At 36.3% G+C, this 21,663-nt stretch overlaps 4 protein-coding genes across 6 annotated transcripts; 2 read left to right on the top strand and 2 right to left on the bottom strand.

Annotated features, from left to right (window-relative positions):
- Positions 1-3,476: 3,476 nt before the first annotated feature.
- On the bottom strand, positions 3,477-6,786 carry prlh2r (prolactin releasing hormone 2 receptor). Its single transcript, XM_077238222.1, has 2 exons — positions 6,647-6,786; positions 3,477-4,764 (listed from the first exon to the last, which is right to left on the bottom strand). The coding sequence occupies exon 2, from the start codon at positions 4,734-4,736 to the stop codon at positions 3,633-3,635; it is 1,104 nt and encodes a 367-aa protein (XP_077094337.1). The 5' UTR covers positions 4,737-4,764; positions 6,647-6,786; the 3' UTR covers positions 3,477-3,632.
- Positions 6,787-7,591: 805 nt separating this feature from the next.
- ccdc32 (coiled-coil domain containing 32) lies at positions 7,592-11,364 on the bottom strand. Of its 2 annotated transcripts, none has more exons than XM_077239892.1 (4): positions 11,292-11,364; positions 10,717-10,940; positions 10,475-10,628; positions 7,592-8,370 (listed from the first exon to the last, which is right to left on the bottom strand). In XM_077239892.1, exons 2-4 carry the CDS (start codon positions 10,931-10,933, stop codon positions 8,205-8,207), a joined length of 537 nt encoding a protein of 178 aa, XP_077096007.1. In that variant the 5' UTR covers positions 10,934-10,940; positions 11,292-11,364; the 3' UTR covers positions 7,592-8,204. The 2 variants fall into 2 exon arrangements, with proteins under 2 accessions (XP_077096007.1, XP_077096006.1); XM_077239891.1 differs by having other exon boundaries at positions 11,202-11,335.
- A 30-nt stretch (positions 11,365-11,394) lies between these two features.
- pcmtl (l-isoaspartyl protein carboxyl methyltransferase, like) lies at positions 11,395-15,342 on the top strand. Of its 2 annotated transcripts, none has more exons than XM_077239889.1 (10): positions 11,395-11,477; positions 11,710-11,789; positions 12,199-12,333; positions 12,494-12,598; positions 12,711-12,742; positions 12,820-12,924; positions 13,941-14,061; positions 14,222-14,307; positions 14,385-14,554; positions 14,680-15,342. In XM_077239889.1, exons 3-10 carry the CDS (start codon positions 12,216-12,218, stop codon positions 14,714-14,716), a joined length of 774 nt encoding a protein of 257 aa, XP_077096004.1. In that variant the 5' UTR covers positions 11,395-11,477; positions 11,710-11,789; positions 12,199-12,215; the 3' UTR covers positions 14,717-15,342. The 2 variants fall into 2 exon arrangements, with proteins under 2 accessions (XP_077096004.1, XP_077096005.1); XM_077239890.1 differs by having other exon boundaries at positions 14,644-15,342.
- A 138-nt stretch (positions 15,343-15,480) lies between these two features.
- On the top strand, positions 15,481-21,621 carry rpusd2 (RNA pseudouridine synthase domain containing 2). Its single transcript, XM_077239887.1, has 3 exons — positions 15,481-16,222; positions 16,308-16,604; positions 20,538-21,621. Exons 1-3 carry the CDS (start codon positions 15,560-15,562, stop codon positions 21,336-21,338), a joined length of 1,761 nt encoding a protein of 586 aa, XP_077096002.1. The 5' UTR covers positions 15,481-15,559; the 3' UTR covers positions 21,339-21,621.
- The last annotated feature ends 42 nt before the right edge of the window (positions 21,622-21,663 follow it).

Below are 21,663 nucleotides of genomic sequence, written 5' to 3'. Positions count from 1 at the left end.
CTTTGTAATGATGTTATTATTGTTACCATGTACACATAACAAAATAACAACTGATTTTGCTTAATAGTGAACATTAAAAAAATATGATTAAATAAATGTGGTGTCCATCTTTATAATAGGAAATGAAAGAAAAACACATAACCATCAATTCTAAGTGCAATTATCTGTGAGAGTGGAAGAAGTTCCCTATATAGTATGTTCAATGTCAGCAAGTAATTTGGTTGTTCTTGCTTTCTATGATGAGTCATATTAAGCAGATGTGAAAATATACTTTAAGTTCATGGTTCAGCAGATTTGGAGATCTGCTCCTTATGCAGTTGAAACTATTGTTAAAATAAGACTCATGCAGGCAGCTATATAATCACATTTTTGACACTAGCAATTCAACAGAAAAATATGATATTGGTATGTGTAGAACAAGCTCCAGATGCATGGTAGTGGCAGATGGGAAACTTAGGTGAAGGGAGAGAGAGCACTTTAGATGGACCATAATTGATGCCCTTTTGCTGGTGAGCATCTCTGTTGAGAGGCTTGTTCTTCATTTTTGTCAGATGCCAATTTACTTTTCATCTTTTAAACTAGCCAGACTCGACGAAAAGCCCACAAGTACCTCCTCTGTTTTCTTGTAATTAGCTTTGAATCAATTCCCCCCCACCGCACTCAATATTCAGCCCACACTCCCTTTGAATATTCATCCATAAATGGCCCATTCTGGTGAGTCCGTTTCTCATTTCTTGTGAAGCTTTTTTGATTACACAAGAGATTTCAAATGTGCCATTATTTACTCACCCTCATATCATCTCAAAAATCCATGGTTTTCTTCCTTTTACTGAAACATTGAAAGAGATGTTTAAAAGGACTCTTTTCTACACTCTTAGAAGGAAAGGTTCCGTCAGGAACTTTATATATAGAACCTTTTAGTGGTTCCCAACAGGGATCATGTTATGGATTTAGTTTTGATTAATTTTTTTTAATGGATTTTTTATTTTGATTAAATGTTGTGAATTAAACGTCTCATAAACATACATGGAAATAATGCAAAAACTTGTTAAACATGAAAGTAGTATGCAGTCATTTAATGCATTTCTCATATGGAACTGTTTTGGCATAAAGAGTTCCTAAAATTGAGTCAAGAATCCCAGTGTTCAATGTCGAACCCCATTAAACCTTTTTTTTTAGATGGATAGATAGATGGATGGATGGATGGATGGATGGATGGATGGATGGATAGACAGACAGACAAACAGACAGACAGACAGACAGACAGATAGATAGATAGATAGATAGATAGATAGATAGATAGATAGATAGATAGATAGATAGATAGATAGATAGATAGATAGATAGATAGATAGATAGATAGATAGATAGATAGATAGATAGATAGATAGATAGACAGAAGGACATCGAGTCTGAAGGACAAAGAGTCTGAAACATCAATACTGTAAATCTGAGAAATCTCTCTCTTATCTTGGACCAAGAGACATTATTTATCTAATCCCAAAGAAGTATATTTTTATAAGGTAAATATTTAATAGCTTGGTGAGTAATCAGCGACAGCTCTGTTTTTACACACCTACTAATTCTGTTCTGCCATTTTTCATTTTACTTTCTAGCACTTCTGGATTGAATTTTTCAGTGTGCAGAGTCTGGGAGCCTGACCGGTAGCAGAACATTTACCAGTGTAGACGTTTATGTTGATGGCTTCACAGTGCATTTTCAAATATGTAAATGTACAAACATTTGATTGGTGTTTCATGGTACATTTATGAAATTCAGAGTTGTTTAAGACAAATGTAAATTTTTTGAAAATGCATTTTTGTGTTAATAGAGAACGAATGCAATGAATATGTTATGAAACACCTGGCTGATAGCGATTTAATTCCCTCTTAATTACTGTCTGATTTGGCAAATCTCAAGTATGTACTTGGCAGAAGGGCTCTGCAATTATCTCTCATCTTGTTAATGTGTGCTATATTTTATCCCTTATACTCATGTAGTTTTCTTGACCAAATGCATCATTTTACAAGTCTAGGATTCTGAACAAGAGACACTCAGGATGTTTGAGAAAAGTCTAAAAGTGTGTAATTGCACCATTTAGACCAATAATGTACACACAAATTAAACTATGCACATTATTTACCACATCCTGTTGATTTCTGTGCAAAATTAATAAATGTACGTGTGAGGGCACAGACGACTTAAAGAAATACTAAAAATAAAGCACTAAAAGGTCTTCCCGCATTAGAAAAAACATCAGTCTAACACTTATGCTTCATCTGTTTTCTGATGCATAACAATATGAAAGCAGCCAAGTGAATAAAACTAAAAGGGGGGAAGAATGAACAGAAGGTGCAGCAGATGAAAGTACTTTCATAATACAGTATTAGAGAGTCCGTGGCCTTTTATGCAGCCTGACAGTGTTTTGTGCATTTTCTTTTGAAGATGGTGAGCAGTAATACCTAAATACTGTGCAGTGTACAAAACACAAACACACTACGTTCAAGATCTTTGGGCGTACACTACACTCCTCATGCACTTCCATGCATAATAAATCTGAGGTAAATGACAATCTTAGATGCATTCACTAGCTTCTTGTTTAAAGTATAACAAGCATAATTGCATTAATTAGAAATTACTGAAATGTAATCGGCTATGATTTATGTGAGGTAACAAAGTGTGGTGTATGATTCTTTTTTATGCTTTTACAGAAATGCGCTCCTTGTTTTGATTATACTTGTAATATGTTTTATGTAAAATATTTTGGTAGCACTTTACCATGAGGTCCTATTAGTTAATGCATTACCTAACAACAAGTAATACGTAATGATAGTAAATTTAATGAATTGTTAGTTCCCATTAGTTCGTGTAAGCTCATGTCCATTAAATAGCCTAATATTAACAGATACAATTCTTGATTTTAAAAATGTATTAGTAAATGTTGAAATGAACATGAACTAAGATTAATATATGCTTTAGGAGTACTTTTTAATGTCATTTCATGTTAACTAATGTAGTGGAACCTTATTAATGTGTTACTAATATTTTATATGTAATGTGTAAACATTACGTATTATCAAAGAATATACTGAGAATGCATACTGTGCTTGCTACACCTTTATTGCATTGAATTTATTATTTGATGTATTACATTGAATTGTATTACAGAGGGGTTTTTGTTTTAAGTAAACCTCTAATGGACACGTGAGTGCAGTGCTTCACATTAAACAAATGGACATACATAATTAATACATTGCCTTACAATGCCACTAAATGAATACAGAAGCACAATGAGTTTTTTTCTTTCTTTTTTTCATTGATGCCACCTGTGTGTATTTGAAGTTGAAATAACCCCGTATAGGATTAACTTAAGACATCGAAATTCTGATAAACAGTAAGAAACAAATGTAAACTGTTTAAACATGCTCCGATTTTCATGACTTCCTTATGGAATTCATGTACGAATAGCGCACAAGCGAATTAGACGAAGAGCAGGCCAAAATGGACGTGAGGCTATATCTCAGCAAAGCCTTAGCATATTCACTCACAACTTGGTACAAGTCATCACAGGAGTAGCTTTGGCACAGCGCCATCTACTGGTCAAGAGATATGAAAAATTTGTTTACGAAGATTCAATCTTGTGAGATCTTTCTAATGGACATGGGAATGTCAGCTAGAGTACTAGAAGTATTCATGCGGATCATTCGGCTGGAGGTTGTGAGGCTGCTCTGAGTACGATGAGGTTTTCTTCTTTGAAATATATTCTGGCATAGATATGACAGGAACTTCTTGTGAAGAGACGCATAAATGAAGGGGTTGTAGCAAGCCGAGCTCATGGCTAACAAGTGGCACGACACCTGTATCACATTGACATGATTCTTGCTCAGGATGGCGAAGTCGGTGTCCAGGTCGCGGATGAGGTTGACTACCTGCAAGGGGAGCCAGGAGAACGCGAATGACAGCACAGACACGAGTAGGAGACGAAAAGTCTTGCGCCTCTTGCGCCCCCACTTTTCCTGGTTGGAAGGCGTAGCGGCCATGAGCCGAGTAGCTCTGTGCTGCAGGTGGGAAGAGATTGCACAGTAGGAAATGGAAACTGCTGCTAGAGGAACAAAATAGGAAAGAAGCAGGAAAAAACATGAATATATTAGACGACCAAGCTCCTGCCCGTGCCAGAACTCCTCACAAACTGCCATTTCGTGGCCAGTTGCTCTCAGATCCAGGTACACCGTGTGCAAAGCAGTGGGGGTGGACATTGCCAAAGCACAGAGCCATACGCTGACCACCAACCAAACGCAGAAGGAACGACCTCCTCGCCGCCGAATAGGGTAGGCGACCACCACATATCGGTCCACCGCTATCGCGGTTAATGACAGGACTGCCGCAAACGCAGTCGCAGTCTGCATCAGGGTAACAAAATGACACATGAACTGGCCGAAAACCCAACCGCGCTCATCAAAGGCGTAAAACGCGGTCAGGGGAACACAGAACAGGCACATAACCAGGTCAACCAGGGCCAGGTTTCCGATGAGGAAGTTTGTAGTGCTGTGAAGTTTCTTGTTCAGTCCGATGTGGATGAGGAGGAGAAGATTTCCAGAGCACGCTACCAGGACTAGCACTGCATAAAGAGGGATGAAGAGCGGCTTCAGGTCCATCAGGAGCTGGAGGCCACTGAACGATGACACAGATCCATCTAAAGACATGTTTATCCACGATTCGTTATGGAGATAGTCCATGTCCGCTTTGGTGACAGCAAACAGACACCTGTTTGAAATAAATTGAATAGAAATGTAAACAATGTATATATAAAATTAAATTTTTATATACACTCATTCGGAATTTTGAGGTAAGCTATTTTTTTAAGAAAAACATTGATAATAATCCATTCACCGTATTAGAGTAAGGATCTGAGGATCATGTGACATTGAAGACTGAAGTAATCATTTGCCATCACAGGAATAAATTATGGTGTACTATGTATGATGTATGAAATATGATGTATTGCCTAGACAAACCGATGTACAACATGATTAAAACATATATATATATATATTCTATATGTCTTGAATTTCATTGTTTTTATGCTGTTGGCAGCTAATAATTCACCACACAAAACACACTGTGATCAGCTTTAAACATGCAAACTCGCATTTAATTTAGTCTGGGTTGTATTTTCTTTAACCTTGCAGAGTTTTGTCAGAAAAGATCTGCGGCCCATTTTTGAGAGCTAATGCTAAAGCATTTTGGTCTGAAACAAATTCAGTAACTCTTTAGATCTAAATGCCCTTTGTGAAATCAGCACAGACCACTACACTACACTACACTACACCGGACTGGATTGGATGGATTATTTGTGTGTAATTTAAAGTGGATAGGTCATGTACTCTATGACTCTAGAACAAGACCAATCTTTCATATAAAGGAAACACTTAAATGGCAAAGTAATCTATTATACTGATTAAATGAACAGACCATGGTGTATTGCGGAAAACCTCAGAAACGACAAAGTAAAACTTCTCTTTGACCTCACATAAGTGACAAGATGTACAAATATCATCTTGAAGTGATTCGTGACTGCGCTCTATTATTTTTGACTTCAATCATTGCAAGATTCTACACAAGAGCAAAACGTTTAAGTCTTTCGTCATTTTCTGAAGTCTACAGTGCATTAGGTGAACTGAGGAGGAACCGCTTTTATCTCTTTGAAATAAAATTCCATGAACAGCCATTTGAATGTACTTGTGAGTAAGTAGTCACTTTAAAATTGGCTAAGACTGAATAACTTCAGCAGGCATTTTGGCTTCTATCTGTTAGAGGACCCTTACAAGATGCTAGATGCTCAGACTTACAAGTGTTCACTGTAGAGGATAAATGGAATAAGAAGAAATAATAGAACAAGAAAACACACATCAGAGCCTGCTTATTATTTCAGCTAATTTAATAGATGGCGTTACTGTTTTCATTTTGCTGAAAAGCCATTAACAGTTGAAATCAAGGCGGTTTCCATTGAGTGTTCACTCTGAACATGAACTGAACATTTGTGAGACTGGCAAGTCCTGCATGTTGCATTCAGTTAGAATATAGTGATTGAGATCTGTTCGGTTGGATAGTCACAGAAGGATGCTGCTTCCCACCCAACTGCAGTACTACACCTCTAGTCTAAATGAAGAAGACAGCAGTTACATTACTAAGATCCTTCTCTCAGCACTAGAGAGAGAGGCAATTTAATAGTTATAATGGTGGAGTCATTGCCCACAAACCTAAAAGTCAGATTCAATTCAATAGGCTACTGTAACTCAAGAGTGTGAGATAAGCAACGAGAGCCTAACTGAACATATTTTCCTACGATGATAAATGAGGAGTTTAGAGGACGCAACGCTCCTTTGGATTAATGAAATTATAATGATTGATGAGCAATTATTTAATCTAACATCCATCAAATGCATGTTTTCAAGTTTAAAATATTCTTACAATAAATATAGGCTACGACTGTAATTATACATATTTGCATTTAGGCTACAGACACTTGTTGATATACTGATTAATCAATTAAAAATCCTTGCAACATTGTCTGATTGTTTAGTATGACTATATTTAGCTTTCTAATCAAAACACAGCATTATTTCAATAAGGATGAATTGCCCACCTTTTTCCTCTAGATCACTTCTTCAGTGGATGATGCATGACCCAAAAGCACATCTACTCTATAAAAGGATACAGGTAAGACTTCTTCACAGACTGAGTAAATCTATTAAATGCGACCCGTGTAAATTTCCCTCTTGAAAGCTTCACAACTTCTGTAGGTTATACATTCGGCGCCAAGATCGCCACCAGACACGCGCACCCTTCTACACGTCAATGCGCACAAGTGTGTGTGGACCCTTCAGTAACGACCAGCCTGCTTACATAATCTTATGATGAACTATTACATTTTTCCAACACGATTTCAGACCTCATCTGCTAAATGAATAAATGTAACCAAATAAATTGATCAAATCAAACGAATTAAAATCGACAAAAATAAGAACAAAATTAAATTTTAAAAAATTTATTTAATTAAAATAAAATTTTCTAAAAAAAAAACCCAGTGAGCTGCCTGCCGAGACACTTTTTGGACATAACGAATCTAGCATTTCTAATAACCAACGTGCTTTAGCGCAAAAAGCTCGCGAGGATTGAGACACAACCATAAAGTTAACGTATCAGTAATGCAAGAACTAACCCTTGAAAACGGCCGTCAAAAGAGACATTGATTCCCTCCCCCAGTTTCATTAATATTGAAGGAGGCAATCAAAATATTGTAAACTAACTCAACTCAACTTATGATGTTGAGGAAGAAACTGGAAGCAGAAAACATACATTTTAATAATAATTATAGCACATGCAATTAAGAATTAATTTTACACACACAATATGAATAACATTTTATAAAGAGGTCAGGAGAGGAACAAAGCAATAATGCTTCCAGATTAAAATGACAAGAATGCCCTAAAGTGGTGACTCATCCATATTCAACAAGAGTGACATCTATTGGTTACTGCTGGGCAAACATATCAGTATGCATCACTACAAAGGTCACAAAGGAATCTCATTATGGCTCCTTCATAGTTTTTATTATCCTTTTAGAATAAAGCGAACAGTTACTAACATGTTTAGAAACACTTAACATTCTCTACTCATGTTTAATTTAGTCCAATAACATTTACATTTAAATTCAGGAGAATGTTCACGAGCCAGAAATTAGATGATCAATTCATACAAATGCGTAAATGAAGTAATGTAATGAAAAAATTGAACGATTGGATTAGTGTACACAAGTTCCAATACTACAGGAAAGGAGTAAATAGCAAAAAATTCACAAGTAAATAAAATTCATTTGATGATACATAAATGGAATGTTTCATGATAACGTGAAGTTCTTCTGGCTGTTTCTTTTTCTTTGTTCAGAATGTACTCCTGAAATGTCTCCAAGATAAAGATTATTTTTTTTAATCACTCGTGTATTTCTTTCAATATGAGGATACAGTAATGTGCCTTGAATTGAAAACTTGTTTTAGGGAGACAAACAACCGAAGACACATTCATTTATCTTTCGGAAACAAATGATCCCATTAAATGGATCATAATTTAGTTGCTTTCCACAACAAGAGCCCATATACTCTTAATTCCCCTAATACTGTTGGTCAGGTTATGCTGGCATGTGATTATTTCTCTGGGCTTGGGCACTCTTCCTCCTCACATGGCTTGTCAGTTTGGGTTGAGTTAGCAAGAGCCTCACTGTTCTGTGTGGGCAAAAGAAGTAACTCCAGCTCCTCTGCATTGATGGCCACCCTTTCAGGAGACATCCAGCGCTTGAACTGCTCCAAAGCACTGCATGAAAGACAACACAGAATGATAACATGCACACTAAACTCATTTGACCATAGAAATAAATGGCATTTGTTCAACATAATCAGAATGAATGGCTCCTAAAATTTTGACCCAAGTCATAATTAAACAAACATGGGACTTATATGTGGGCATCTTATCTGGCAAAAGTAGCAAAACATATTTTGCACTTGTTATAGGCGATGTTGGTTCACAGACTCAATCCAAGAGTAACAACAGAATGGTTCAAGCAGAATAAATTCAGTTTTTTAGATTGGCCAAGTCAGAGTCCTGACCTTCCCCTGACATTTTACTGTGTAATCTAAAGTAGACCATTCCAGTGAGAAATTCAAGAAATGATATATGCTGAAACAGTCTGGTATGGAGGAATGGCCCTATTTTTGTAAGAGTAAATATGCAGAGGTTATAGTCAACTTCAAACAATTATTCCATTAATGTATGCCTTTTCTCAGTAAAAGGCACTGTTACATGCACGATTGTTATATATTACACTGTTCCGTTCAAAAGTTTGGGGTTGCAAAATTTTTCGAAAGAAGTGTCTTATGCTCACCAAGGCTGCATTTCTTTTTAATCAAAAATACAGTAAAAAAACATTGTGAAATATTATTACAGTTTAAAATATATTTTAAAATAAAGCTGAATTTTCAGCAGCCATTACTTAAGTCTTCAGTAGTGTTTTCACAATTACCAAAAAAAAAAAAAAAAAAAAAACACTTATCATTGGAAAGGTCTGCGACTCAAGGTTCCATATGTAGTGTTTATTTTGTTATAGAAATGACATTTTGACAAATTTATTAATTTGTTACAGGAGAACACCAAAAAAACATTCAATGGAATGTTGGAACACCCGGTGGCAAATTTTGGTACAGCCCCTAAACAAAATCTCATGGGAACTTCAATTTTTGTGATATCAACTTCAAATTTGGAACACGACTTGGTTAGATATATAACAGTTTTACAAAAATATATATTTTGTGTAAAACATAAAATGTTTAGCACAGTATGTCTGCTTTACAGTAAATTTCTATAACTTTTTTTTTTACATCTTTCATTTTACTCTTTAACTCTTTAACTCTTACTCTTTAATAATCTTCTGAGTCTTTAAAAAAAACACCAACCTTAGGTCTGTATTCTAAAGCATTCATGAATTACAACCATTTAAGTTTGGATAGTTCATTTTCAAGGCTATGCTCAAAAAAAGGGGGTGAAAGTTAAGTAAAATGTTAACGCTGCGTTTGCAAATTGAGATGTTTGCAACATTTATAAGTTAGCTAAAAGGATTTGAGTTTGAAAATTTGTAGTGCAGGTGTGCCTCCAAATGTAAAAATATAACACTGCATAGCCTTCGCTGTATGAATTAACATACATTGATCTTTATTAAAGCTACAAACTGATTTTCTAATTTTCTTTTTTTGTTTGTTTAACATTAATGACATAGACAGCAGACAGTTTTTTAGGCTGCTGTCACTTTAAGACATAATGCATGGGTCCAATATATCAAATACTTTGAATATACTGATACACATGTGAATATTTTCCCCAGCTTCTTACCTTCACTTTACACATAAGTGACTGTGTTTACATGAATACTTGCCAAGACTGGCATTTTGACATTATTCTGTGTATTTGACCGTTATCTCAATATTGCGCTTTATGGCTCTTTTTAACATCAAGCACATCCTGTGCTTTATTTTCTCATTCATGCAGGAACTCATCCTGATATGTTGATTCAGTGCTCAAGAAACATTTTTTTTATATTACCAACGTTGAAAACAATTGTGCTGCTTAATATTTTATAGAAACTATGATGCATTTTTTCACAGGATTCCTTGATGTTTCATTTATTTGAAAAAAAAAAAATTGTAACATTATAAATGGATGTGTCACTTTTGATTAACTTAATGCATCCTTGCTGAATAAAGTATAATAATGTAATAATTGTTTTTCTAATTATAATTAACAAAGAGGTGTTATTCAAATTAAACTAAGCTGAATGATATAAGTTGAATTTTTACAATACTTGTAGACAATGATCCTATCTGCAGATATAAGCGAGAGTGAATAGTTCAAGATGCCTCATCCTAACCCCTGATCGAAGTTTCCTTCCTGGAACAGTTCTGAGGTTTGGGCATCATGGAGGAATCTATCCCAGCATTCCTTTTTAGCCTGGGACAAGGAACGGAGCATTTCCCTTGATGTAACTTCATTCGATTGTCCCTTGATCCTCTTCAATCGATTTTCTGTACAGTAGGAACATAACACACTCTTAGAGAACAAATCAACAGGCCATATTTAAATAACATGATTATCAAATGCCATTCCCTGTACCTAAACTGGCAATGTAAATGTCAGAGTCAGCCATTGGTTCCCAGGGGCTGAAAGATGCTCTGGATGAGTTTGTATGTGGATTGCCTGGAGAGGAAGGCTCAAACGAGTCTGTAAATTGCCCACCATCATGTTCCTGAGGCTCTGGGAGACTCGAGCAGATCTCAGACCACAGTTCTCCACTAGATCGGGCCGCATGGATTTCGAAGTCGTCAATCATCACGTTTCTGAATGAAAAATCAGTTGTAAACAAACTCGCGTGTTATACATGGGATATCAACAATCATTGGTTAAAAATAAAAAAGTCAGGCTGGTCAAGTTTTCTGTGGATAAATAATGCAAAATTTTAATAGCGTTCATTTGCTGGTTGTTTACATAGCAAGGTCTCAAAAATCTTATCGACTGTTGACATTACTAGCTCTTAAGCAACCCCGTATAATGGAGCTGTAGAAAATTATCAGTCATAAAACTAAAGCAGTGGTGCCTACCTTAAAGTACAATGCTCTCAACACAGCACAGACCTAAAATGACACATTAAAAGGAGAAATAAATTCAAGCGTTAGCATGTAAAACCATACTTCAGATTGCTTTGCCTTCTCTGCTACTCAGATGCACGTAACCGGCAGGGATTACCCATCGAATATGATTGGCCGTCACACCTGTCCGTCAATAATTCCGTGAATGCGATTGGTCGAACAGATACGTTTGGAAAAGCTACTTCCGTTTACTTCTTCAGCACGTTGACATCGGCTCGAATTTTACAAGTAAGACATTTGATCTGTCTTGACAGTTATGCATTCAGTCTATCTAGCATTTTAAAACAATATTGTGTAAACTTGTACTTGAAGTGCTACATATTGTTCTTTGTATTGCTCAGTGATGTTTTAGTTGTGCAATAAGAAAACTACGTATAACATTTGAAAGCCCAGTTTGTTGCGTATAGAATAATATTCTGCTATTTCACTGTCTATTTGCTGTCTGGCTTGCAACATTTAGGTCAGATCCGATTCTCACGTTTGCTGGCCTGAGTCAAGGACGCATGTTGGACGCATCAGTGGTCTGAGGTCTAAAGACAGGTATCCAGACATTAAAGCTATTAAAATCAGCAAACACAGTATAACATGCATCACAAATTCAATTACTCGTTTAGTTTTTAATTGACACAAAGCATGCATATCTTTTTAACAACTCTCAATGTTCCCTGCTGGAAAAAAAACCTAGGTCTGCTGCTTTTATTTCTCCCAGCTAACGTTAGGCTGCTCTTTTGGCTGGATTAAAAGGGGATTTATAGATTTTGTAGACCAGCTTGGCAAAGAATAAGTTGTTTAAGTTGGTTCATTTTTCAGCAGGGTAATAATTGAAGACTCGTGTTCGGACAGTCTGTGAATTCACTCTGAGATGGCCAACACCTCAGAGTGAATTTACAGACTGTCCGAGCATGAAAGTTATTTTCGTGGAATGAAAAAGAAATGTGATTTATTGCAGACGGTGCCAGTCAGGCAATGCAGACTGTGCTCAGACTGGCAGCAGTAGCGGTCCCTATGGGTTTGCTGCTCTCCAGAACCATGGCATGGATCTCTAGTGGCAAAACCCATATAGAGCTCATCACTCGCTTGAGAGGTTCGTGGAGAGATAGATATATAAATAGATAGAGATATAGATAGTCATATAAAAACAATACTTGGATGTTATTGTACATATGTATGTCAATACACAGATTTATGTAATTTAATGGATATAGATTTACTAGCATAGAGTTTAATGTGTTTTTCTGTGACAGATCATGGAGTCATCCACAGTGACCGAGTGTTTAATGCTATGCTTGCCACCGATAGAGGGATTTATTCCAGAGACCACCCTTATGCTGATTCTCCCCAGTCCATAGGTGATTTCTTTCAACATCAGGCATGTTGGTTTCAGAATAGATGAAGTAAACTGAAAAGAGTGCAGAGCCATTTTTCAGTTACACATTGTTTTGTTTTTTTCTCTCTATAAAGGATTCAAGGCTACAATCAGTGCCCCTCACATGGTAGGTCAGACAAACCCTTTTAAAAGTAGATGTAACTTTCATATTTAATATGTTCTAATGAATGATTGCTTGTGTAGCATGCACATGCTCTTGAGGTTCTCAGTGACAAGTTAAAAGAAGGAGCCTCCGCCCTGGATGTGGGTTCAGGAAGTGGATATCTCACTGCATGCTTTGCCAGAATGGTGAGTGTAGTCTTGTTTCAGCATGTCATGAAAGTTTTTAATATAAAATATATTTTTTTTATCCCCCTTTTTTTTTATAAAAACAAATGCCTGTGGCAAATAATCAGAAAAAGAATAAATGCGGGTAAATTCCAAATATACAGTATATTAGTCCTATACAGTACCGGTCAAAAGTTTGGAAGCATTACTATTTTTAATGTTCTTGAAAGAAGTCTCTTATGCTCATCAAGCCTGCATTTATTTTTGTGAAATATTATTACAATTTAAAATAATAGTTTTCTTTTTTAATATACTTTAAAATATAATTTATTTATTTGATGCAAAGCTGAATTTTCATCAGCCATATTACTCCAGTCTTCAGTGTCACATGATTCTTCCGAAATCATTCTAATATGCTTATTTGATACTCTGTTATCAGTGTTGGAAACGGTTGTGCTGCTTAATGTTTTTACCTGTGATACCTTTTTTTTTCAGGATTAATTAAAAAGAACAGCATTTATTCAAAATATAATTTTTTTTTCTAACAATAGAAATCTTCACTATCACTTTTAAGCATTTTAAAAGTATAAATTTCTTTAAAAGAATACTGAAAAAATACTTGTGTATATTGTTATTCATAAAAGATTCCTGGAAAAAAGTATCAGGTTATTAAGCAGCACAACTGCTTCCAACATTGATAATAAATCAGCATATCACTAAGGCTAATGAAAATTCAGCTTTGGATCACAGAAATAAATTTTAAGTATATTAAAATAGAAAATCATTAATTAAATTGTAATAATATTTCCCAATATTAATGTTTTTTTTTTCTGTATTTTTAACAAATAAATGCAGGCTTGATGAGCATAAGAGACTTCTTTCAAAAACGTTAAAAATAGTAATGCTTCCAAACTTTTGACCGGTACTGTATATAGTATTATAAACCATACCCATCAGTGCTTATATATTATGTTATATATATATATATATATATATATATATATGTTTTTCAGTGTTTAACTATGTTTATACCACAGGTAGGGCCCTCTGGAAAGGTAGTGGGAATTGAGCACATAGATAAGCTGGTGCAAGCCTCTCTGAAAAATGTCCAGGCGGACGATCCAGAATTGCTTGCCTCTGGACGAATTAAATTAGTGGGTGAGGGATTAAAATAATAGATTCAAATGAATTGTGTTATTTCTTATACATAGAAGCACAAACAATGCCAAACTGACTTGTTGGTTTGCATTTTATGAATATTGCTATTGAAATTATAAGAATGTTTCAAATATTTGTTTGTGTTGTGCCTTTTTTGCAGTGGGTGATGGACGGTTAGGTTTTCCAGATGAAGCCCCCTATGATGCCATTCATGTTGGAGCAGCTGCTCCTACACTCCCTAAAGCTGTATGCACATTATGTATTGGATTTAATTGTTGTTTATGCACCCTGCAGTGGTCTGATTTAAACATGTGCATCAACAGCTCCTAGAACAGCTGAAACCAGGTGGGAGACTTGTTTTGCCTGTGGGCCCGGAGGGTGGAAGCCAAGTTCTCGAGCAGTATGACCGTCAGAGCGATGGCACTTTCCTCAGGAAAGCGCTGATGGGTGTGGTTTATGTCCCACTGACAGACAAACACCACCAGTGGCCAAGGTGTGTATTAGTCCTTATGAGATGAATCAGATTCAGAACGCAGTGACTTATATTGCACTGTAGCTCATCACATTTGTTTCTCTTCCCAGTGATGAGCTCTGATTGCAGTATGGTTGCCCCTGCAGGAGATGGCGCTGGTGCTGTGGTTCAGCAAGCCCTTAGTGTTGAGAGAAGGCCTCTCATCCCATCTCACCTGCTGCCTAGCAACACACTCGTCTGGATCATTCGGATTCTTGACCAAAATCTGAAGTTCAAATGCAGCAGTGGATTGAAATCAATGCTGTCATTTCTGAGGTGGTATCCCTTCACATACTTAAACCGAGGGAGCAAGAACTTCCATATCTAAGGCTTGTGATCTAAGTATGCTTCATAAGTGGTTATGTGTTCAGCTTTAACATTCTAGACAGCAAGAAGCAATCAAAATAGAGTACAGTTCTTAGTGTAACTACTACCATGCTACCTTTTGATGAATTATTTTGATGTCTCACTACTCACTCAGTTACATGTCAACAAGGCTTAAATAAATGGGAACCAAAAACACTTTTAGCTATTGAAATTAAGAATGAGTTTAAAAATTGATTCTCTTTTTTTCTTTTTAATTCTGTGTCAGATCAGAGTCAGATGTTTAGTTGAAGTGTTGCTGTTGTCTAATCAGCTGTGTAATTTGATTTAAATTTCTTAATCTAAGAAATTTTGTAGTATTTACAAGCTAAATGTACACCATTAAATGTAAACAATACTATGCATTGTGGGTTTTTTCACAAATTAATAAAGCTGTCAGAATACTATGCGATCTATGAACTATTTTTTATTGCCAAGAAATATAACAATAGCATTGCATTAAAAATAATTGTGTGAAGAGATATGAAATAAGCTATGACCATTGTCATTAAATAAAGAAGCAATCAATTTTTCAGTCAAAATTAGTTCGGAATAATATTTCACCTGACGTCACAGTGATGTCATCAACCCAAGACGGAAATAACATTGTCATTGAACCGCTGGATGGCATGGCTCACGTGTGTGAAGGGGAAGGTAGCAGGTTTCAGTTCATTACTTTGCTTTGTAAAAAGAGAAAACAATTTCCTGAGACACTTGTATCGGAACAAAAACGAGAGTGTTAAAACTTTGGGATCTCAACGAACAGCGTTAAATGCCAGGAGAAATAGTGCACAAGTCTCCTTTAATTTCTCAAAACAACAGCGCTGCACACAGTTAAACGACATGGAGACTAAAGGGGCCACCATGGAAGAAGACAGCTGTGACACGGACAGCACGGTTAGAATAAACTGCGGTAAACGTAAACATGAGGAGACGGATCAGGCAGCAAGACGAGGCCGCGGTAAGAAGCGAAAGAGGGGCGGAAAACAGCTGCGTCCCGGAGAGCGGTACGTGCCTCCTCCACAGAAAAGAAACCCGGGTGTGAGTTTCAGCCAAGAACATTTTGCGGAAACCTCCTACTATTTTGAAGGCGGTCTTCGCAAAGTGCATCCTTATTATTTTGATTTTAAGACTTACTGTAAGGGACGTTGGGTTGGTAAAACTCTACTGGACGTTTTCAAGAGTGAATTTCGCACGGAGTCTTTGGACTACTACAATGAGGCTGTCAAAGAGGGGAGGATTAAATTGAATGAAACGCCTGTGGATGACCTGAATATAACACTAAAGGTAAGAGATCACATGACAATGCTCGCCTACTGTCTCTGTGTATGTGGTCCTGTTTAATTGTTTTGTATCTCTTTTGCTCGTCTAGAACAATGACTTTTTGAGAAACACAGTGCATCGTCACGAGCCCCCCGTGAGCGGGCAGCCCATGGAGGTTCTGGTGGATGATGGTGAAGTAGTGGTGGTGGATAAACCTGGCTCGCTTCCTGTGCATCCCTGTGGGCGCTACCGTCACAATACTGTCATCTTCATTCTGGGGAAGGAGAAAGGTCTTAGTGGCCTTCACACAGTACATCGACTGGACCGCCTCACCTCAGGTGTGCTGCTGTTTGCTCGTACACTCGAGGTCTCCCAAAAACTGGACGAAATGGTTCGTGAGAGACAGGTAAGACAAACTCCCTGAATGACGCCTACTTGGTTTACAGTCTTGAAATGTCTGCATTCTGTTTGTTACCCCCTTCACATTTTCTAAAGGAATCGTAGGTTAAGTAAAAGTTAAGCTCTGTCATCACAGAAAATTACTTTGACTCATTCCTGAGCTTTGGAAAATTGGTCAAAATCTACTTAATGGGAAGCACAGACTTATATAATACTAGGATCACACATTTATTGATGTTTTAAAGGTGCAGTGTGTGATTTTTAGCGGCATCTAGTGGTGAGGTTACGAATTTCAATCAACAAAAGTTACGGTGCCCGACAGGAAAATATGTCATCGTCTGAGACAACAGAGAGTAGCCAGTTCAGCAATGAAGTTTCTTTGCAAGGATAAATTAAGAAATTATGTTTACTTAATTATTCAGTAAAACTATATGTTATTGCAAATATTATTGTTACTTGTTCATCATTCTGTCAGTGTTTTATTCGCTGAACTAAGCTTGCTTCCTTGCACGAAGAGCAACATAGTAACGAAACGCGTTTGTCCGTTTAGGGCTACTGTAGAAACATGTTGGCGCATTTCAATGTAAGGGAACCCGCGGTGTATTTAGATAGAAAATGCTCATTCTAAGGTAATACAAATATTACGGATCATTAAGTAAGGTCTTTATAATACTCCACTGAAAACTTCTTTTTCAAGGTAGTGACGAAACACGCTCTGTAGCGCTGTGTAGGGCTGTCGCGGTGAAGGAATTTCCCTTGCGGTAATTTTGAGTGGCTCAATAGAGCGATATGCGGTATTACCGCCATTTATTTATTTCTATTTATTTGTTGTTATATAAATACGTGTTATGATATGGTCAGCATTCACAAAAACAATGTAACCGAACTAAACAGCGTCTCTGCGCATTGAAAGACTGTCACTCAGCGCGCAGTTACATTGTTACGCCAACGGACTGTCGAGTGAGTCATTAAACCGTTCATTCAACGAAAACGTTCAAAAAGCTCATTCCTTAAATGATAGATGTAATGAAACAAGGTGTTAATTATTTTTCAACTTTGAGCTCCACTTTTAAAGGCTCAGCTGGCCAGCAATGCTTCACTTTTGGGCAAAGCTGAAGCAATGCTTCACTTAATAGAGACCAATGGCATTGATTCAATGCGTGACTCGCTGCTTTCCCGCCCCACGGCTTCCTCACGCTGTGTAATGCTGACCAGCGCTGACGCCATTCATGGTAAATACCACCCGTTAAAAGGATGATACGACAAATATTTCGCTTTCCTTGGAAACGGCAAATTTTTCACGAATATACTTGACTTCAAAGAGACGCACGCAGGTAATCGCACGCGCTCAGTCGATCTCATTCACTGTCTGTTTAGGCTTAAGTCCAAATCCACAAAGCCTCTGTACAAATCACCATGATAAACAGTCTTGTTATGATTATTAACTTATGTAACATTCAATACACATGGTACGAACTACGAAGGGTGGCCTTATGAAAAAAGAAAACGCGGTTTGCGGTTGCTGCGGTTACTTGCATTGCTCTGCGGCTGGCCTGTCAGTAGCTCGGTACTACAATATTGCGGTTATCGCAACAGCCCTAGCGCTGTGTGTTCGCTGTCGGCTACGGTAGAAACATGACGACACTATATGTCGACCTCCATAGAAGGGGGTGCCCGCGGTTATGGAGATAAAATGTCTCATTCTAAGGTAATAAAAACATAACGGTTCATTATGCAAGGTCTTTATACACCACTGAAAACAGTTATGGATCTTATATTGCATTTCTGTCAATAGATCCTCAGAAATATTACACAATGCACCTTTAATTCAAAAATAAAAAAATGTAAGTTAATCATTTTTCAATGTAACAAATAAATACACATATTTAAACATGTTTGTTTAATTCATCTTTAAAAATATTGGCCTCGTTTAGTTGAATGTAACAAGTAATGATTGCATTTATAAAACATTTACAAATTGCTTTGCTTTATCCTTTTTCCAATCAAGTCAAACATTTTATTGGACAGTTGGACATGTTCCGTTGGACAGTTTGAGAGGAACCAATTAACTCTAATGAATTTTAAAACATCCTCCATAAAACATGGCATGTGACTACTAGCAAAAAGCGTACATTAAAGTTGTAATATGGTTCTCACAACACTGGTATAACCTTGCAGACGTGTTTTATACAGTCGATGTATTTATGTAGTTTATTTAAATATTTTTTATGTAAACTATGAATTTGGGCAATACAATCTCCAGTAACATTGTATTTATGTAGTTTATTTAAATATTGTTTATGTAAACTATGAATTTGGGCAATAAAATCTCCAGTGACATTTGTCTTTACTTTCATTGTGCTTCAAAGGGCAATGTCTTAGTACACATAATTTTGGTTTAAAGTTTATTGGTTGCTCCCACGTGCCTCCTTTTTTTTTTTTGCTTGATTGATTGACAAATGGATAGAGGAGGAGTTGGCTAATGGATTAAGAAAAGCAATTACCCAATTATTATTTTTTTATTATTAAATTTAAAACTTGGTCAAAATTGCAATTATTATTGTTATTTTTATATTTTAAGTAACATTCTTAACATGAATTAAACAGTTTCAAATGACTATTTATGTCAGTTTGTCAACTCTTCCTTACAAACTTCAATTATGAGCATTTAATTGTCAACATTCTGATGAGGATCAATAGATTTTAATGCTGTCAATAAGTAGTGCTTAACCAAGAGCATTCATTTAAATTGGTATAAACATGGTTCCCACAATCATGGACAACTTGGAAATATCATGGCTCTTTTTTTTCTTCTTTTTTTTGATTCCCAGGCCTGGAAATGTCATGGAAAGTGTCTATTTTTAGTACAGTTTTTTTTTTCTTTTTTCTAAGTGTGCTGCTCAGCTATAAAACATGATATCCACAAAAAAATATGGATAATGTGGCTACAAATGAATAATCTGCTTCCAATTACTGTTTTATTAATTTGTTCCCTCGTTTTAATTTAGTTAATTGGGAATGTGGCCACTATCTTGTAAAATTGTTTTATCCTTAGTGTAACTTGTAACTAATAAAATTATGAATAAGAATAACATTTTTATGCAGCCTCTCAAAAGAAAAAAAAAAAACGTTATCCTATAACGTTATACGACTGGAATACTATAAAGAAATAAGGTGTGGGAACCTTGCATAAACTATGCTTTAAAATTGTAGCTGTGCAAATTCGTTTGAGAGGACATTTCATCACATTTAAATTGTACTTATGTTTTTAAACAATCTTATTCATATCAGAACAAGAATATACAATATTTTGCTGCAGGTTTTAATTCACCCTTCAACAAATGAAGGCCTTAAAAAGGTCTTAAATCGGAACAAAAAAATCTAAAATTCATTAAGTGGCATTAATGTTGCATGCATTGCAAAAGAGGAATATCTTCCTCAGTATTTTTTGTTTGTTTTGTTTTCCCATTCAAATATCTAAACATCCTTAAATTAAAATACATTTACTTGATGCAAAGTTATATGAAATCTTGTTTAAAAAAAAAAAAAAAAATGTTATGCTTAAAATAAAAACAAATGTCAATGGTGTATGAAATCTTGTTTTCCCTTTGAATTAAGTTGTTTTTTCTGAAACCATTGGCAGATATTTGTTCTTGTTTTAATCGATAACAGCTTATTGTATCACTCAGGGAAAAAAAGACCACTTGTAATGTTTCTAATGTACCTTGATTTAGATTTTTTTTAGACAAAAATACAGAAGATCACTTCTTCAGCATGATCAGAAGGGACAGTAAAAGTTATTTCCATATGCTAGTGGTTGGGAGAAGAGGTACTCAAGACATTTTTTTTGTCAAATTAATTAAAATGTTATTGATATCTGTGGGAAGTGTTTTTAAACTTTGAAGCATTGAGCTTTAACCATGCTTTTGTTCTGTTTCAGTTAGAAAAGGAATATGTGTGCCGTGTGGAGGGGGAGTTTCCAGATGGTGAGGTGGTGTGTGAGGAACCCATCCTGGTAGTGTCCTTCCGGGTGGGCCTTTGCAGAGTGGATCCAAAAGGCAAAGAATCCCGCACAGTCTTCCAGAGACTGAGCTATAACGGACGCTCTAGTGTGGTCCGCTGTCTGCCTCTCACAGGACGTACTCACCAGATTCGAGTTCATCTTCAGTTCCTCGGCTTCCCAATCCTCAACGATCCCATATATGGGTCTTCTGCATGGGGTCCTAATAGAGCCAAAGGAGGGCTGGTAGGTATGAGTAATGAGGAGCTTCTAGAAGCTCTTATAGAAGAACATCGTTCAAAGGAGAGTCTGCACTTGTTGGATTTGCCTGATGAAGAGGTCTCAGGAAAACAAGGGCCGAAGACAGAATGTAGGGTTGGTGCTCAAGAACACCATGATCAGATAACGGTACTTGAGTCAAGTGGTGGTGCATGTGGTGATAGTTCCTTTAATGTGCCTCTGGGTGAAGTGAAGGCAGAAGGCATATCTGCAGTCGAGTCTGAGGGCGAGATTAATGGTGCTCAAAAAGAAAAGAATTCGATCTCAGATGAAGCCCCCAGAACTGCAAAATCGTATTCTTTGGTCAGAGATCATTTATGTGGCGAGTGTAAAATTGTGCGCCCTGACCCAAAAGAGAAGGATTTGATAATGTATCTACATGCATTACGCTACAAAGGAGCTGACTTTGAATACTCAACCCGACTGCCTAGCTGGGCCAAAGAAGACTGGCTTCAGGATTAAACTCAAATCAGATGTATTCATGAAACATTTGTTACCAGATACTACTGTGCACGAGTTTACAAGAATGTTCTTTTTTTTAAACACACTTCAATTACTGAATTCAGTAATTGTGAATTAAAAATTACTTAATTTCTCTTAATTTAAATTGATGAATTTATTAGTCTGTACTGCAGTGCATTTTGTGTTTTGTCTGTTTTTTTGTTTTTTCAATTCCTTATATGATAAGGACAAAATTTCATCTGACATTAACATACAGCAATAAAACAGACCTTTTTTGTGGGAATGCAAATGAATTATTTATATATATATATATATATATATATAT

This window comes from Siphateles boraxobius, unplaced genomic scaffold (assembly GCF_051911475.1).
Source record: "Siphateles boraxobius isolate OS27281-9 unplaced genomic scaffold, OSU_SipBor_1 22, whole genome shotgun sequence".
Taxonomy (NCBI): domain Eukaryota; kingdom Metazoa; phylum Chordata; class Actinopteri; order Cypriniformes; family Leuciscidae; genus Siphateles; species Siphateles boraxobius.
This window is presented reverse-complemented; position numbering and strand designations above follow the sequence as displayed.